Genomic DNA, 20,157 nt, shown 5'->3' on the forward strand with positions numbered 1-20,157 from the left:
GAAACATTATGCACCACTAAGTGTTAATTCACTTAAAATATCAACTGCATTCTATAATAAATAAATACACATTTTTATTTGTAACTACTAGCACCTTATAAACAAGCAAAAGAAAAAAAAATCTTGAGCAAATAGTTTTCCTAAAAGTATATGTCCAAATATGTGGACAGCAGGACTGAGTTGTGAACTTTTAAATAATACCAAGATATAGATTTTGTATTGTTTCCAGGAGTGTTGACTATTCATGTTTTTTAGACGTTATAGACATTGCAGCTGATTTTCTATGAAGCTGAATAAACTATTCTTATTCAAAGTAATGCCGGCATCATCCAATCACCGCCAACCATTTAGCATACAATTTAGCATATACAATTCTGAAGCTGTGTATTGATTACCATTGTCCCATGTCTGCCAAACATGTCGAGTGTTGGATTTTGGGTTTTAGGAGTGAATGCACTTAGCTGCATAGAAAGCTATAGGATGTCCTTTTTCTCCCTTTCTCCCTATTTAGTGAATGACTTAACCTCTAGTGTGCTGTCTGTCTGTACTGGTCTCAGAACAATTCAAAATACACCTTATTTTCATCCTAACTCCATACAGCCCCTGAAAGCAAGCTTTTAAGCTTTTGAATGATCCTACTGATTCTCAATGTGAAAATGCACAGTAAATATAAGAATGCATTTACTAATGTTAATGAATAGAACCGTATTGTACAGGGATATCAAAATAAAATATAACAAACTTTATATTAAAATGAAGCCATATTACCCACAGATGTGTTAATGTTGAGGAGGGCGTTGCTTGTCTTCGAGAGAGAGAGATGCACCTGATTCAACACCAGCCGTGCGTCCTCATGGCCCGGCCACGGCCTCCTCCTCGTCACAAATAACTTTCAACATTAACACATCTGTGGGTGTTGCATGTGTGTCCTTATGTTTATGTTTGTTTTATGTTAAGTTTCTGATTAAACTTTATGTTGACTGTTCAGCTGGTTCCCGCCTCCTCCTTGTCACACTCCTCCCCCACACAATTCAAGCCGGGGCACCACCAGAGTGACACCCCCATCCCCCTATCTCTGGGGGGGAGACGCTGCCCTTCCAGCCGTTCTATCAGCCGGTGGGCCACCCTGCCCCGCGCGTGCGCGCGTCTCTCTCTCTCTCTCTCTCTCTCTCTCTCTCTCTCTCTCTCTCTCTCTCTCTCGTGTCCGGCTCCCCTTTATCTTGCTCTCCCGCTGATAACCTGATTCAGCACCGGCAATGCCCTCCTTACTGCCTGGCCATCCCCTCCTTGTCACATTATTAAAAATAACTAACATGTTTTTATCAACTTTTGAGGGAATAAGGTCCAATTTTCCACATACGTTAATTTTTAGCACGCTGACACGATTTTTTTTTTTTTTTATTTACCACAAAACAAGTTTCAATCAAAAACTTAGAGATTTCTTACAAGAGGCACTTTTGTAGGAATGCTTCACAGAAATAGGCATCATGCTGTTGTGTCAAGTGACATGATGTGCCAGAAGCTTAAGCATTAAATCACAGTGTAGACTGTTGTGAACAGTATTCGGTCAGTTTAAATTAATTTAAATAATGCGTTGTGTATGGTGAAGCCAAAATACAATATCCACATATGTGGACGTGGGGTCACACAAAGTTTAAAGCCAAGGCTGTCTCATTTCATGCAATAATTACTGGACATTAGCATTTTGCTTCTGAACAGCACTGTTTACTCTTTTGTCATTCAATTTTATGACAGGTTCAGAAAACAATGCAGTGGTTCTCAAACTGTGGTGCTGGTGGATTCCAAGTGATCTGCGAGTTGGTTGGCTAATAAAAAAAACAATTATAAAATAAAAATCTTATAATGCAAAAAAAAGCACCAAAATTTAATTAATTGACTGATTAGTCAACTCATGATAATTAATTAGGCAAGGCAAGGCAAGTTTATTTATATAGCACATTTCATAGACAATGGTAATTCAAAGTGCTTTACATAGAAGAGATTAAAATAAGAATAAAAAAAATAAAAAATAAGAATAATTGAAACAGTTTAGAATATAAAATAAAATAAATTACAGTACAAAGAGTCGGACACACAGTGGCACAGTGCTCATTCAGTAAATGCACAGCTAAACAGATGTGTTTTGAGTCTGTATTTGAATGTGACTACTGTAGGAGCACATCTGATCTCTTCTGGAAGCTGGTTCCAGCTGCGGCTGGCATAATAGCTAAAAGCAGACTCTCCTTGCTTAGAGTGAACCCTTGGTATTTCTTGCTGATGTGATCCTAATGATCTGAGTGATCTGTTGGGTTTATATTCAGTGAGCATATCTGCAATATATTGAGGTCCTAGCCCATTGAGTGATTTATATACCAGTAATAATACTTTAAAATCAATCCTAAATGTAACTGGGAGCCAGTGTAAAGACCTGAGGACTGGTGTGATATGTTCATATTTTCTGGTTCTGCTCAGAATCCTGGCAGCAGCGTTCTGTATGAGCTGTAACTGTCTTATGGTCTTTTTGGGAAGGCCAGTGAGGAGTCCATTACAATAATCCACCCTGCTGGTGATGAAAGCATGCACAAGTTTGTCTAGGTCTTGACTGGAAACAAAGCATCTAATTCTTGCAATATTTTTCAGATGATAGTATGCTGATTTAGTTATTGCTTTGACATGGCTACTGAAACTAAGGTCTGACTCTAGAGACACACCAAGTTTCGTGACTTGATTTTTAGTTGTTTGACCCCTAGTGTCAAGGTATGCATTCACCTTGAGAACGTCATCTTTGTTTCCAAACGCAATGACTGAAAAAATGCAGTTTTGTCTTTGTTTAACTGAAGAACGTTTTGGCACATCCAACTGTTAACTTCATCAATGCATTGGCACAGGGAGTCAATGGGGCTGTAATCGTTAGGTGATAGGGCTAAGTAGATCTGTGTGTCGTCTGCATAGCTGTGGTAAGCAATTTGGTTCTTTCTCATTATTTGGCTCATTGGGAGCATATACAATTAACTGATTGTCTTAACGTTAGTCTAATTTGTTTTTGTAAAGTGTTTCTGTTTACTCGCTTCACTTACATAACTTACTGTCAGTGTATTGTGTTTGGTACAGCTACTTTTTTAGGCTTATTTAGGTTCATTATCTAGAAAAATAACAACAATCTGGCAAAAATAATGGATTGGTAAAAGTGAGACTATTTTAAGATATACAGTAGGGTATAAAGTAGGATAGTTTATACTAGCATTTGTACACTAAATAAAACTGTAGATAACTGTTTTTTAACTATTTTTTGGGATATCCCTCCCCCAGACATGGTGTGTTAGATGGTCTGCATTTTTAATTATTGTAATTGTTGAGAACCACTGCACTAAAGTATCATTTTACTGAATGAAACATCCAACAACTCTGCACACTTCTTTGCTCTGTTCACACAAAAGTTGACATCAAGCAAGTTTTGGAAGTACATGACCCTCTGAGGAGGGCAGAGAGTTCAGCAGAGTATAAACATAAACAGCAGCCTTTGAAGTACGGAGCTTTCACACTGCATTTTAATCAGGTCAAGGATGTTTTTTGCCTGCCAGATACTTTAGTCAGCTCTCACTGGGTTTTTAAGGGAATATTATCCTGCTGCCTGCTTCAGGATTAAGATCTTGTCCTCTATTTTGTGTTCTCCAGGGCCCCTCCGGTTTTAGGGGACTCAGTGGCACCAGGGGACCCAAAGGCAGAAGGGTAAAACTGTATTTATTGTAAACTACTGTATATACTGTGTATGTTGTGTAAATTGTGTATCTTATCCATCCGTCCGTCCATCCATCCATCATGTGTGTTATAAGAATAGGACAGACCTTTAGACATATCAAAATGTTCAAGAATTAAAAGTAAGATATCATGAAGCTCATGGAATCAAAGTATTTATGTAGGACTTCTATAAAGTGTAAAGTTCTAAAAAAAAGCATATCAGAAGAAATCTTACTCCAAAACTCTATCAATTAATGTGCTTGGTTATGTCTCCAGATTATCATCACTGTATAACATAGGTTGTTCTTGATGGAAGTATTTCCAGTTCAAATAGACCTGAAATGAATCCTGCATTGGCATACAGTGTTGTAATGCTTGGATAGTTTGGCATCTTGCAGAGCTGACCTGGAAGCTGTTTTGGGCTAAATATCCTTCACAGTCAGTAAGAGAATACCTTGGCAGAAGACCTTGACTGATGGTATCTTCACCATCAACTTTGGTTACATTGCCATTAAAAACAAATAAAAATGCATTATAAAATTGCACATCATCATTGTAACTACACACATCACTGCAAATGTCACAGATGTGCCACAGTTAACATAATTTAGTGAGTAGGTAATGGCACGGATATAGTATTGAAAGCTGTAAAAAAAATATAAACTGTAGGATTAAACAACATTTATCAAATTAATAAAAATAATCAAAATGTAAACTAAAAAAGAAATAATAAAAATACACTATGAAGAGTAACAGTGCTGCCTATTTGGCCTAAATGAATTTATAAGTCAGTCAGTAGGAGCTTACTTGTTTGGGAACAATCTTATGTTAAGATCTTATGTTAGATAATAGTTTATTTAAGCTATCAAATAGTTCTTAATACAATAATAATAATAATAATAATAAAACAGGATTTCTGCCTCCCAATGCTGTTACAAAAAGTAAAGGGGCAACAAAGTATCCCCTAATTGTGGAAAGTGTCTATCAATTCCCCGTATTTGAAACTTTAGCCTGGCCCTAAATTGTTTCATCATGTTTTTACTTAAAACTGTGAGTAATGATTAAGTCTCGAAAGCATTTTGTAGAAATCAACAGATTGCGACAATGCAAATCATTAGGAAAATACTACTTTGTCATTAAGGCTGCTAATAGACAACTGTAAAAAAAAATTATCCAGCTGCAGTTTGAATAGGGATTCTTTAGAAGTGAAATAATACTGTTGATGCCACCCACAGGGATCTGCTCAGAATCAAAGTGCTCAGCAGGAGTAAAGGGCAAAGAGAGGACAGAGTCCTTTCAGCTGGGGAGAAGTAGCTGTTCTCTTGAGCAGCTTGGACAATTTTGTATTTAGAATCAGTGTGAAACTCATATTTTAGCCATTTGGATGTTTGACATGCTGGTGGGAATTATGGATAATGGGAATCTGTGGGGGTTGCTAAACAGTTCTTCCATTAAGAACTGATGGGAAATTTCCAAGCTTGATGATTGGATTATGTCAATGATGTAGATTTACAGTATGTTCTCAGGAGACAAGAACATTTGCTATAAAAAACAACTTAAAATTAAAGCTTCACAATTAAAGGGATGATTCACCCAATCATTTACTCATCCTCATGTTGTTTCAATTCTTTATGATTTTTCTTCTTCTTTGGAACACAAAAGGAGAAGTTTTGAAGAATGTTCATGCTGCTCTCTTCAATACAATAAAATTAGATGTGGACAATGTGCTATCAAACTCTAAAAGGACAAAAAGATTAATACAAATATAATAATGCGACTCATGCAGTTTTTTCCAAGTCTTAAGAAGACATATGATAGATTTGTGTGAGAAACAGAATGCAATTTAAGTTGTTCACTGAAAATCCTCTCTTGAAAATCTGTCTTGACAGCCATGAAGTCTATTCACTTTCATTGAATGGAAAAGAGCTGCTTCTACACTGCTATAAATAACTCCTTTTGTGTGACAGAAAATAAATGAAGTCATACAGGGTTTGCAAGGAATAAGGGTGTGTAAATGAAGACAGAATTTGTACTTTTGTGTGAACTTTGCCTTTAAATTAATTTAACAACACAAGATTTGCTGGCTTCTTGTCAAGACATTTCATTACTCAGTCATGATGTCCTTCCACACATCACAAAAACGACATTTCTTAAAGTAAATTCACCATTACAAATGAAACAGAAATCCTTCAAAAAACATAAGATGAAGGGTAGTTGGCTGAAACCCCATTGATGGAGAATGTTGATGTCCAGAGATTTGAATCTCATCTTTTTACAAATGGTCAGAGCTGTTATATTCCCACTGACATATTGTAAGTGCATTTTTCTCACTGTAACTCTGTCTTCAGCTACCACCATTCATATAAATTTATTTTGGAGAGAAAACCTCACCTCGGGCAAAAAGTGATTTGATGTGTGTGGAGTTTTTGGAACAATTTTTGGAATTATATACACTCAACAATGCATCATATATTGGCGGCATGGTTTAGAATGAGGGAAGATGGATCTGGTTATTGTAACCCTTTCCATTTTATGGGGAAAATTAAGAGTTTTGAAGATTGGAAGTGCATTATCTTCATTTGGACATCCATAGATATCTATACGTAGATACCTCATTAGCAACTGTTCCTATGTGCCATGATACATCGGTGCATCTGCCACATTGGAACAGTCAAGAGCCATCCGTCAACACATGGTCGTAAATTGACAGATAAATTCTGTAACATTCTGGAGTCTTTTCCAGCCAACTTTCAGATTATCTGATTTTCCATAAATATTGGGCGATATTTTAGATGATATACTGTAAAAGGTTCTGACTTCACTTCTAAAACAGGGGGGTGAGGGGGTTCTTAGAAAACTGTAAATAAAGTCCTCTTCAAATGAATATATCATGACAAACATACTGAAAATTAGCACCCAGTCTGTCATTTTATTACAGTACATGATGAACTGTTTCCACACAAAAGCAGTTTATATGCAGTGGTCTGAGGCCTCTTCTCCATTCACTTGCATTTAAACCACTCTCCTTGTTGACCGTTCCAAGATGGCGCCACGATTGACGTATCCAAACCAGCCAAATGAGGCATCTATGTATGTGCTGTATATCTATGTACACATCTAGGAATGGACCATCTTTTAGAGATCAGAATGATCATTTAAAGGCTCCCCCCAATATATGATTAAAGTTTTTGTCTAGGCCTTATTCCAATCAGCCTTAATGTTGTGATGAGCCTCTTGAAGGTCAAAGGTTTCCTTAATAACATCAGAGAACAAAGGCAGCAGTGTGCAAGTGCTCGAGTGCTCTCTGCATATCACCACACATCTGATGTTCATCCAGAACCGCAGTGGTTGCTGCCATAAAAATATCCACACTGATCACTGTTTCCACCTCCCAGACAAAGCATCCCTCAAAGTCATGAGAGATCACCCTGCTGCAGCTCGACATTTTTCATAAAGCTTATGAATAATCACAATGGTAATATAGTGGCAGGTTTCCATTTCTACTGAACTTCCATGATATAAAAGCCTAATGTTTCACAGAAGTTGAGCTTGTGGCCAAAGATCTGGCTTAAGAAGTTCTAGGCTACTGAAACGTAACTCCGGTTCCCTGAAAGGAGGGACAGAGACATTACTTACATCGAATGACGACATGGGGTCCCTCCTGAGTCCCTCTGAATAGTTTTCAGTCATGCCAGTTGTGCTTGGCATATGTCTTTCAAGGACTCGAAAACATATAAAAGGCTGGGAGAAAGATGGGCTCGTCAGGACCTTCTTCGACTGAAGCAGCGAGAGGATCTCAAGCAACTTTTCAGCAGTAATCAGTATCGTGGCAGGAATAGGTAACATATCATTCCCTTCTTTCAGGGAACCGGGATTACATTTCAGTAACCTAGACGTTCCCTTTTAAGTAATTCATTTGACGTTACTTACGTTGAATGATGACTAGGGGTCCCTATAAAATAATGCCATAATACTGATATGGCTGCTCGTTTCCCACCTGGGTGGGGAAGATTCAGCAGTTGACACCAAGTAACAACGCCATATACAAGGTTTAGCTAATCTTTTCCATAGAACTCACATCAGGTGAGGTGATGAACTGTTGGAGGGAGGACTAAATCACAGTGTTTCAATCCTGGTAATGAATTCCGCCTTCTGGGGAACCTTAAAACGAGCTAAGGAAGAGTTGAATATTCTCATATGAAATCTAGGGACAATTTGCTAGATAAATAAATGCCCTAACTTCCTAACTTTCCGTGAGGCAGATAAAACATACTTGGGGACCCACTGTCCCATATAAGATTACTGCTAGCACTTATAGTCAATCTTTAGCAATACTTTCCATTTGTATCTAACCACTCTGAGGAATATATCAAATGGGTTTTATGCCATAAGTACAATAATTATACTGCATAACCATTGAGAAGTGTTTTTACCCAATGGATAATACTCTTCTATTTGGTTCAGAATGAAACTTAAAATATAAAAGTTGTAAGCAACAAATTTATTTTTCAATGCAACTGCTTCAGTGCTACTCATTGTGACGAGAGCTCAAATTCCCTTTACAGAGAGCAGCTGTGAAGACGAGGGAAACATTTAGATTGTGAGATCTAGTAATGTGTTCAGGGAAGCTCAGTCTGCTGCTTGGCAGATGTCTGACAATGACAGACCTTTTAACCATGCCCAAGAGAAAGACATGCCTCTTGTGGAGTGGGCTTTAATCCCACTTTTAATGACCCACCCGCTTTACTGGAGTGAGAGCCAGTAATAAAGCAGTTTTAAATGACAGAACATATAGTTCCGTCGTTTCCAGAGGCTTCAAATGGAGAGCTGTACAGAGCATTTCAGCACCAAGGACAGCTCGCGCACTGGGACTGTAACTGGTCAAGTAAATCCGATATGCCTCACTCCCGTAGGAATTTCGTAACAAGATAATGCATGCTTATTGAAATGCCTCTAACTGGGGCGCAATTGCCACAACATACACCTTCAGTGTTGATGGGGATAAACCCATATCAATTGCTCTTGAAGAGCTGCTGGGTTTTCGTTCCACGATGTACACCAGTCTGAGAAGAGTCGCCACTTTAGCGTATACAGGTGCCTGGTGGAGGGTGCTCTGGCTTCTGCGATGGTGTCAATCACTGTGTGCGACAGTCCATCTATCACCCATGTTCCTTACAACTGAAAAATTTAAAGATTCCACAGCTGTAGCTGTGAATGTCAGAATGTGCCCTGCGCCTAAGAGAGTAAATCTCTCTTTCATGGGATTTGCCATGATGGAGCTTTCAGTAGCTCGACCTGCTACGGAAACCAGGGCTGGTTGGTCTATTTCAGCACAACTAGTAGCACTGCTTCCCGATCCATATCTTGCACAATACTTGGTGCATCAGGCCAACTGGGGAAAAAGCATATTTGCATTTCTTTGCTGTACTTTTGTGGGCTAAGGCATCCATTCCCAGTGGAGCCTGGCTCAGTGAGTACCACATTTGGCAGTGTATGGTCTCTTAGGAAGCAGCTTCCCATGTTCCCAATGTTTCCAAAATTCTCAGGACCCGCTTAGGATGGAGTCTCCACTCTCTGTGGTGAATGCTCTGCTCTGAGGGAAGATCAGCCCCATGATTTAAATGGGAATGTGAACGGCAAAGATAGATTTGAGGTGTTTGTGACTTCCGAAAAAGACGCTGCGTCAAATTCCCCTTTTGGCTGCCAGAAATACTACCATAGACTTAAGGCAATTTATGTGTCATTTCAGCTTCGCACCCCTGCAAGTGCTGAAATCTGGATGCCTATTGCACAGGGCTCCACAGCTCATGTTGGATGTGTCTGTGGTGGCCACATTGCATCTGTTCACCATGGTGCCCACTTGATAAACCACAGTTTCCGCTCACTGTGACGATATGGCCAAAAGCAGGGTGTCACTAGCAGGCGTAATTTACTGCGACTCCATGTGTCCCATGGCAATCTCGCACTGACCCCGCACTGAAGGGGCCTCGTGTGCAGTAAACCCAAAAGTGTGGCTGCTATTTAGGGTGGCCATCAACCCATGAGCTTTCTGCAAATTATTTCAGGAGACATTTTCCCCCAACTTGAAACTTGCAAGTGCGGATAATTGAGTGGATGCGCACATCCACCAGACGTGCATTGTGCTCAAATCTATTTCCATTCAGAGAAATTTGATTCTTTGAGCCGGTATGAGTACACGTTTTCCAATTGTCTCTCATACCCAGCTGCTACAGATATGCAAGAAAGGTATCTCTGTGCTTGTAACATCGAGCCTGTGACTTTATTAAAATTAGCCAGTCATCTTGGTAATTCATATAGCGTATTCTGCCTTCTGATCATCGATGGGAAAGGAGTTTTGACACCGCCAAGGATGATTGTGCTTCAAATTAACGATGGAAGCCACCAACATCCCCTCCGATTAGCCACAACATTTAAAACACCTACCTAATATTGTGTAGGTCCCCCTCGTGCCACCAAATCAACGCCAACCCGTTTCTCAGAAAAGCATTTTGTGATGCTATTCTTCTCACCACAGTTGTATAGAGAGGTTATCTGAGTTACCGTAGACTTTGTCAGGTTGAATCAGTCTGGCCATTCTCTGTTGACCTCCCTCATCAACAAGGTGTTTCCATCCACAGAACTGCATCAGTCAGAGTAAATTCTAGAGACTGTTGTTTGTGAAAATCCCAGGACATCAGCAGTTACAGAAATATTTAAACCAGCCCATCTGGCACCAATAATCATGCAATTATCTAATCAGCCAATCGTGTGGCAGTAGTGCAGTGTATAAAATCATGCAGATACGGGTTAGGAGATTCAGTTAATGTTCACATCAACCATCAGAATGGGGGAAAATGTATTCTCATTGATTTGGACCGTGGCATATTTGTTGGTGCCAGATGGGTAGGTTTGAGTATTTCTGCCACTGCTGATATCCTGGGATTTTCACTTATTTTCATCCAGTGAGTGACAGTTCTGTGGATGGAAATGCCTTTTTGATGAGAGAGTTCAACAGAGAATGGCCAGACTGGTTCAAACTGACAAAGTCTACAGTAACTCAGATAACCGCACTTTACAATTGTGGTGAGAAGAATAACATTTCAGAATGCTGTTCTGAGATGTGGGTTGACACTCTTTTGGCAGCACGAGGGGGACCTGCACAATAATAGGCAGGTGGTTTTAATGTTGTGGATGATCCTTGTATATATTTCAACTCTGACTCATTTCTTTATACTAGAGTAATTTTTTCTTAAAGTAATGGAGAATAAATTGCATGCACCTTTCTGATAGTGGCGTTAGAAAATGCCGACGCCATCCTGTGACCATGCATTCCATAGTCCTCTCGCACAGACCCAACAAAGGGGCATTGAAAACTGTAGTGTGGCAGCAGCTGATGCAGCCTTAACCTAGGTGCTCTCTGAAATACTTTCAGAGGAATCATTCTCCATAATTTTGAAGTTCATCAAGTAATGGAGAATAAAATAACTGCATGCCTGTGGACAAACACATTGCCAGTTGCTGCAGATGTGCAAGCCAAATGTCTTTGTGCTTGCCACTCTGAACTCCTGACTGTGGTAAAATCAGCACTGGCAGCCGCTTGGGATGGGTTTCCCAGCTGCGACGAGAGCCTGGCCACGATGCTTTTTGTCATGGTCATTGGTGCTGTGGTCGCACTACCAGTTTGGCACTGCTTGATGGGGTTGAAGCTGAAGGAGCATTGTTTCAGCAGGGTGTGTATCTACTGAAAATCGTGAGCGAAGCGGATTTTAGCGGCTGCAACACAAATCGGCAGGAAATGTTTCACAAACTGCGAGTGCTTCCTTGCAGTTTGCCATTCTTCAGAGAACGCGTATTTGCATGCCCAAACTTAGTACTACTAGTAGTACTGAAGAGAACTTGGTCTGCTGAAACTGTGCTTACAACGAAGTGTGTGAGGAGAGAGATACGTTCTCGACTGCTGAAGGAGATGGTTCTGACAAGCACATCTTACTTCCGGCCTTTTATATGCTCACTGAGCATGGAGGCGGGACCTCGAAAGGCATTTGCCAATCACCATTGGTGTGATTGAAAACTATTCAGAGAGATCAGGGACTCAGGAGTGACCCCTAGTCATCATTCGATGTAAGAAACCTCAAGTGGCCAACTTGGAACACAGGTTATACGACCATACAAATTAATCTGTATAAATTGTCATCGTATGACAGAGTATGTCATCTAGGTTTGACAGCCTTTGGCTAAATGCTGTAATGTACTTCTAATTGTTAAAATAGATGGTCGTTGTAAGCCAGCTCATTCCCTTGACCCAATACAAATTCCCTCAAATAACTATGTTTGTGCAAGTGGGCCCTCTGCTGTTCATCTGATTATTTCCTTACACTCATATCTGTGTGGCTGCTCCATACATGCAAATCCCAACTCCTTTTTTTCTCCTTTCACAGGGTGCAACAGGACAAGATGGACCAGTTGGTGAGAAAGGGTTGATAGGAGTCAAGGTAATATGTTTATCTTTGGAAAATATAATGATTCTTGTAGATGTATGGCACTGCAAAAAATCTTTCCATGGTGAGATTGAATATGACATCAAATGTTCTTTACGTCTTCTCTGGTTTGTTATTGATATTATTTATAGATGACAGTTTTTATATTATACGTTAGCTGGTTCCTTTCCATTATTTTTATCTGTATTTTTAAGGACCTGGCATGCATGTGACCAAATTTGACCTTGAGCTACACCTTTACAGACCTTTGGAAAGCTCAACCCTATTATCTATGATTCTATTCTCATGAGTTCATGTCAATAACAACAAAAACATATCTGTGTTTATAATGTTATAATGTAATGTAATATATAATATTTATGGTGCAGTTTTTTGGTATATTTGAAAGCAACACTGTGGTAATTTTTTATCTTTCAAAATGAGGAATATAGTTTTCTTTATGCTGCTGTGCACTGCACTTTCCCTACCACTAAACAAAACAACATGTGAAACACATAAAAATATCACAGCACATTGGCAACATGGTGCATTAAAAAGTTTGTCCAAAAACTTTCCATAATACATGGTCATTTTTTGTTTAAACGGTATTAAGACAGTTGATTGTTTAATTCTCCTTCAAAATTTGATAAGAAATTCTCAGGGCATTGCAATGGAAAACTGATGATGATTTGCACTGAATCCCTCTTAATAAATTGTGGTGACAGATGGTTTCTTCTCTCCAGGGTCCTGAGGGCCCACCAGGAAAACAAGGTTTCACTGGCCAAATGGTATATGAATGTTTTTTGTTTTGTTTTCATTTGTTTTATGGTTCAAAATGTCCTCTGAGTTCTCATTAAAAACAACTAGTCTGATAATACTGCACACTGGAGCTATGGAGGTTAGCTGATGCTCATAGGTTTTGACAAACTGCCAAGGCTCTGTGGCTTATATTACCATTTCACTGATTATATAAATTAATATTTGCCCTGATTGAATACTGATACACTTTGCCTACAGAACAGATGATGAAAGACCAACATAACTGAAGTTCTAACTTTGTTTGGCAGTGCTCTTGTAGGGTAGATGGTTGTGCAAATTACAGGCAATATAGATTGTTCCGTATATAGCCTACTGTGTTTCTGCTCTCCTTCACAAATGGAACACTTTGCTAATTCTCTATTCTTTATTAGGGTCAAATTGGTGAAACAGGTGAAACAGGACCAACTGGATTTCCAGTGAGTAATTTAAAAAAATTATTTATGCATAAACACAGTTTGATGTCCACAAAACCCTGAAAACGTTTCTATTTCTAGGGTGTTCATGGACCAACTGGGCCTCCTGGAGCAAAGGGAATTTTAGGTGAAACTGTAAGTTGTTCCTCTGTAAAGGGGGAAAGTTGAAAATCTTTTTGTTTATGAAAGAGTATACATTGTTCAATTTGTTCACCAAAAGTGCAACCCATTTTACTTCCTTATTATGATGTATTTAGTCCGAGTAATGTTATCCTATGATAATGTAAGTGAATGAATGAAATGTAGAGCAAGACATGATTGATTTGATCATGAAAATTGGGTGTTACATACCGGAAAGGTGCCTGAGCTCAATGTGAGTTTGCTAAAACTGTGCCTAATAGTTGTTTAGCTATCGCTTAACATTATCCAATGGTCCACGCTGCCTAGATGGCATCAGCTGAAAGAGAAAGTATTTTCCGAGGTGGAGCAAGTTTTTGTCGAAATATTACGAAGACAAACACTTTTAAACATATTAAATAAATATAATATTAACATATTACTGTAAATTAAAAATATTATACAATTAATATATTAAATATTTATATATAACTAATGTTAATATATTTATATATAATATATAATACATATAATAATATATTCTTAATTTATTTTACGATATTTTGTTTGTACACATGTATTAATAAAATGTAAATAGGGTCAACTTTGATTTCATGTTCAACTCATAATATCAAATATTTTTGAGCACTATAGAGACATTGCGTAATTTAAAGCTGATATGTGTAAACTTTTCAAGGTTTTCTGAACTCTCATATCTCAGCTTAATATGCAAAGACAACTTTAAGACATTTGTAGGTTGATTTAATGTCAAAGTAAACATTACTCTTGTTTGTTTGATCAGCCCATCCAGCCTGGCACATCAACATTGGCTCAACCATTAGCATGAATTTGAGGCGGGTTGTCAGTGGAAAATGGGGAGTTTTTATTTGTAAGCAGTGATTTTTTGTTAGCAAATTTCCGTTTGGTGTAGTGCAGAAATTACATACTTTAGCTTCAGTCTGAATGACTAAGAAATTTTAAGTGCCAATCCAGAATGTTGCATTTCAATTTTAAGTTTAAGTCAGACGAGAAGGCAAACTTAAGTGATGTGTTTTATTAACCAGCTTAAAGAACATTCTCCATATTGCATGGTCACTTCCATGAACAACAACGACCAGGCATGAGTTATCACACATCGTATCAAGTTACGATCAGTCGAACCACGATATAACTGAATATACTACACAGAAAGTCAGGCTAGCACAATCCTTTAGTAGAGAGTTTATGTTTGTTCATTGCTTCAGCTGTCATCACAGCCTTTGTCAATTAATGTGTTTACATGCACGTACAATTATGCTTCATATGCTGACAACATGTGTGGTTCGGTAAACACATTAAACAGAATTCCTTGATCAGTGTAAGGTTGTAAATGGTTTACAAATAAACTTATTGACATCGGTAGATTTTTGCCCATTACCCCAATTTTTCTTTGCATGTAAACACCTTAAACTGGCATTTTACCGTCTTATCCAATGTGTGCACGTATTGTGCTCATGCCTCTTCATGGTTTGAAATCAAAAGCATAGAATAACATGATTATTTCAGAACTCGTGTAACCAGTTCCCCTTCTGTCACTCACTTGATATTGTGTTGATGTAGTGACACTAGGTGTCTCTCTTGAGAGCCTCGGTTACCTCTTATCTTTGAGAAAAGGCCAATGAGAATTGGCGAACAGAATTTGCATGCCCCTCCCCCGGATACATGGGTATAAAAGGAGGGAAGCATGCGTCAGTTCACACAGATTTTTTTCTTCAGAGCCGAGCGGTTGTGTTTTAGCAAGCTGAGTAAAACCCACTGCTGTTCCACTCACCTCTTAAGAGCATACGCTGTTGGAAATACGGCGCATTTCAGCGGCTTTTCTCTTTTTCTGCACGGCAGTGCAGACTACGCCCCTGTGCGCTTCGACAGCCCTCTAAAAGAGTATATATTCTCTAAAAAAGTAAACTCATTGATTTTTTAAGATGCCCTTCCGACTTTGTGTCATTCCTGGATGCGGTCGTTACCTCTCCGCTTCTAACGCCCAAGGGCGCTACCTCTCGTGTCTGGGCAGAGATCACACAGAGGCAGCGTTTGTGGACGGCTCATGTTCTCACTGCGAGAACATGACCATGGCAATGTTGCAGACGCTGCTCTCCTTCCTGCGGTGGAAAGCCACTCTAGCCCCCCCCCACCGCATCTTGGCGGACTCCTACACTGAGGACTCGAGTGAACTAGCGCCTTCGGTTGTGCCGGCTCAGTCTGAGACCAAAGCCAAGCTGTCCGCTATGATTACCCGGGCCTCCGCGAGTGTCAGGCTGGACTGGAACCCTCCGTCCTCCCCTCAGCCCTCGCGGCTAGACGATTGTTTCCTGGATTTTGGGTGCCGCTCACAATTCTCATTGGCCTTTTCTCAAAGATAAGAGGTAACCGAGGCTCTCAAGAGAGATCCCTAGTGTTACTACATTGACACAACATCTCGTTCCCACCATCAGGGAATGGAGATTACAACAGTAACCGATACGTTTTCTTGCTTTGTCTGATTTTTTATATAAGCTGATTTTGGGGAGTTATAAGTGTATTGGGATGCATACAAATTACCTAAATGTCTTTTTTTTTTTCTTAATAGGGTCCTTCTGGGCCACCTGGAATATTAGGTCCAATGGGTGAGATTGGAGCAGTGGTAAGATTCTTTGCACAAATTCCATGCTTACTCTAGTATCCTGTCTTATCTGTTTAGGAATTTCAGATAGGATCTTAGATCAGGAAGTTTCTCTAATACTGTCACAGATATACTGTATGTATTTATATGTTTTCGACCATACAGTATACTACACAACTAAATCAGTGTATTCTATTTTTAATCAGCACATTTAAACAAGTTCCCTATTTTTCAGTTCTTTGTTCTACCTCTGTCACTGATTTTCATGGAAACTATTACCATCATGACCTAATTTAGTCTATGCCAAATTAGTTCTGTTCTCTACAATTATATGCTCAGATGGAACTAGGGAACATTGGTTTTACTAATTAGTAGGGATGTGCCCAAAGCCAAATACCTTATTCCGAAAGGCAAGGATAATGACTTCGAAATTAATAACAGATTCATCGGAATAATATAAAAAATATTTGTTTGACTGATTATCAAAAAAGCACAAGGATAAAGCAACATTTTAAATAAACATATAATAAATTACAATGAATTTATGAATCTGTGCAGCCAGAATTTCTGAAGTGTAAACCTTTGAATTGTTTGAAAATGCATGGTGTGATTTCAAATCGGATGGGTGCGGTCTCGACTCTGTTAGTGGTCTCTGTTAATTGTGCGCATCTGGAGCATGTCACGTGTAACATTAAGATACAACATCATATAAACTTTTCACTTCGTGAAATGTCTATGTTAATGTATCACACGATTCACACATGATTCTCATGTATTTATTTTTAGCCTAAACATGATTACAACAATGTTAAATTCATGATCGGAAGTGATTTAACGTCGTTGCTCATCTAGCTATCTCTCAAAGTTGAACACAATTATATTCACATCAGAGATTAAGGTTATTATCTGGTTAAGACTCTATTCTGAAAAAAAGTTACAATGCTCCATAAATGTTTAAATGCTCCATAGAGTATTTATCTATTTATCTTATGTAAGACAAAGAAACTGAAGCATGCGTTGTTTCTTCTTCTTTAAACTGTGTTTTACATTTTAAAATGTTAAGTGTTCTTGAACTCTAATAAGACGCAATATAAATGTAACATTATTATTATTATTAGGGGTCAAGCCCTTAAAGGGTGAAGACCCCAATTGTAATCGTTAGTGTTCTTATTATTATTCTTCTGCCAAGGGAGTCTATGGCAGCCCATAGGACTTTTGGCAGGAAAGTTATGACAATTTGCACACAGCTAGAGGACAGTCTGAACTGATAACACAGCAAATTTAAAGTCTGTATCTCAAACCCTTTAGCGCCACCAACAGGTCAAATGTTCACTCATGTTTACACTTATAACTTTTGAAGTGTAAGTCCTAAATGCAAAATTAATTTAGAATTTTAAGGAAACAGGTTTTTCTGCTACTACAATTTTTGCCTGATTTCCACCAAAATGGTTTTAAAGCGATCGTGAGATATAGCTACACAAAAGTCACTTTTTCTTCGATGTTTGAAATCGTTCCTGCGAAATGGCTTCATGAAATTGACGGCAAGCACACCAAAATGGTCTGCATGCTGTATCTCCGCAACACTTTGACACATACCAAGTTTTGTCACAATCTGTCATCGCCTTCATTCCTTGAGGTCACCTGCAGCATTTCGCCACATGGCTTATAACTCTTGAACGCTTTGGCCAAAAATTATAAAACTGGTCTCTTTAGATTCAGTGAAACATTCCGAGTCAAACAAAACCCAGTTTTCCGATGTCAGCCATTTTGGATTTTGTCGCAAAATGCTTTATTTTATGAAAGCATTGCTGTATCGTTATGAAACTTTGTATGTGTCATCAGAAACATCCCCTGAAGGTGCCTGAGAAGTTTGGGTCCGGCGCCACCTAGTGGTGGAAAAATATATATATTTTTAACTTGGTGAGCTTAAAACGTTTAGTGGTGTTGGTCTATTATCACAGCCTTATGGCCTGTTGCCACTTCGAAAATAGTTCTGAAACTACTTTAGCGAATTGCTTCATAGCTGTTCGTCCAATCGGAACGAAACCATCTTTAGTAAATTTCTTTAATACATTTCTTAAGATTCAAGAGAACATGGCAACATTTTGCTTGTAAATGCCAAAAACAGGCCAATGAATTTTAAAAGTGGTCTTTGCTTTTACGTAAATTGATATAACTCTTCAGTGAATTGACATATTTTCACCAAACTTATATAAGACCTCAACCTAAGTTGCGGGGTTTGGCCATTTGGTGGCGCTATAACAGGGAGCATATGAAAGTGGCTCTGAATATAGAAAGAATGGTCTGATTAATTTCAAAATTTGCATGCAGTGTCTTTGCATTCATTGTCTTTGTGGGAGTTTCCATCATTGATAAACGAGGACAGTTGCATGTATTGAGAAACATGGCAGCCGTTGGCCAATCATCAAGAAATTTGACATTAAGCACACCAAAAATGGACTAGAGGCTGTATGTTTGCCTTTATGTGAGACTGGTCTTGTTAGATTGTATGGGTCATGCAGAGAACAATGATACCATAGTTGGCCTTTATTTGATTTTATGTAAATGTTTTGTTGTTGCTATTACTCCTATAACATTTGTCCAATCAACATGAAATTTAAATCTGCTGATTATTTGCAGACCATGCCTGAAAATATTAGCAAATACATTTTTGTTGTTTAGAATTGTTTCACAAACAAATTTGAAAGTACCAAATTTATAAAAAAAAAATACTTAAGAGGAATTAAGGCTTTACTAAGCTTTTGCTTAGTAAAATGAAAATATTTTAGGACTTTTCCCTGGGGTGTCATTGTGATTTCTGGATGCCCTGTAATAAACAATGGCTAAATGTGCTTGCTTGAAATATTTCAATCAATTAGACAAATTAATTTAAATTAAGTTAGTGTCATGGAAATAATCAAAACCTTTTTTTTTTTTTTTTTAATTGGATTAAACTAAATATTGCATAGATGTCTATAAATGTATTGCATATAACTCTATGGATGTAAAAAGTAACTTTTCCCATTTTTTCCAAAATATCATACAAAGTGATTGAGAATACACAAAACAATGTATAGTGTGCAATGTTGCACTTAACACCCTCTGCACAACCTTGAGTTAACGCTCTTTATCAATGTACTGATAGCCAAAAGAGCAAGCACTTTTGTCCTGCCAATGATAGAGATTTTAAAATGCAACAAGTACATGCAAATAGAACAGTAATGTATCTTGAGAAACATGGCTATAGATGTTTGTTTTTTATCTTTGACTCCTACGGCATTCATCAGAATTCTAACTTAAAATGTGTCACAATGCTTCTTTCACTGCTCAAGGTGCCTATAATTGGCTTGACCCTGGTATTGCTACTTGAAGCTATATTTATTATTATTATTTTATTACTAAATAATGGTGTCCTATCCCTGGTAGAATATTGCTATATATTTGTTTTATTTTTATTTATTTTAATGTTTAAATTTGTATTTCACATTTTGATTGACACCTCCTGCCTCCAGAATAATGCTGTTATACATGCACAGACTAATTAAAATTCTGATTCATGCAGATATTAATATAAGAAATACCAGGATAAACCACAACATATTCCACAGTTAATGTAGCCTACAAATTCAGCTTCATTGTGTAAGGAAAAATTTTATAAAATAATAGCTGGATCAGGGAAATTGGACTGTAACTCTTACACTCGCTTGGATCTTTGTCCTTTTTAAGACTCAGACTGATCCGGACTTGTAACATGGTTGGCGGAAGCTTTCCATTCTTTTTTTATCCCCTTTTTCTCCCAATTTGGAATGCCCAATTCCCACTACTTAGAAGGTTCTCGTGGTGGCAAGGTTACTCACCTCAATCCGGGTGGTGGAGGACAAGCCTCGGTTGCCTCTGAACAGTAACAGTAGTGAGGCTGTCAATCCGCACATCTTATCACTTGGCTCGCTGTGCA

At 38.3% G+C, this 20,157-nt stretch overlaps 1 protein-coding gene across 1 annotated transcript in view; it reads left to right on the forward strand.

The window, feature by feature from the left end:
- LOC127642884 (collagen alpha-1(XXVII) chain B-like) overlaps positions 1–20,157 on the forward strand; it is a 122,118-nt gene that overhangs the window by 85,993 nt on the left and 15,968 nt on the right. Inside the window, exons 28-33 of the mRNA XM_052125317.1 lie at positions 3,676–3,729; positions 12,177–12,230; positions 12,959–13,003; positions 13,406–13,450; positions 13,529–13,582; positions 16,170–16,223. Coding sequence (XP_051981277.1) covers positions 3,676–3,729; positions 12,177–12,230; positions 12,959–13,003; positions 13,406–13,450; positions 13,529–13,582; positions 16,170–16,223 — 306 coding nt within the window. The remainder of the gene's footprint in view (positions 1–3,675; positions 3,730–12,176; positions 12,231–12,958; positions 13,004–13,405; positions 13,451–13,528; positions 13,583–16,169; positions 16,224–20,157) is intronic.

This window comes from Xyrauchen texanus, chromosome 4 (genome assembly GCF_025860055.1).
Source record: "Xyrauchen texanus isolate HMW12.3.18 chromosome 4, RBS_HiC_50CHRs, whole genome shotgun sequence".
Lineage (NCBI taxonomy): Eukaryota > Metazoa > Chordata > Actinopteri > Cypriniformes > Catostomidae > Xyrauchen > Xyrauchen texanus.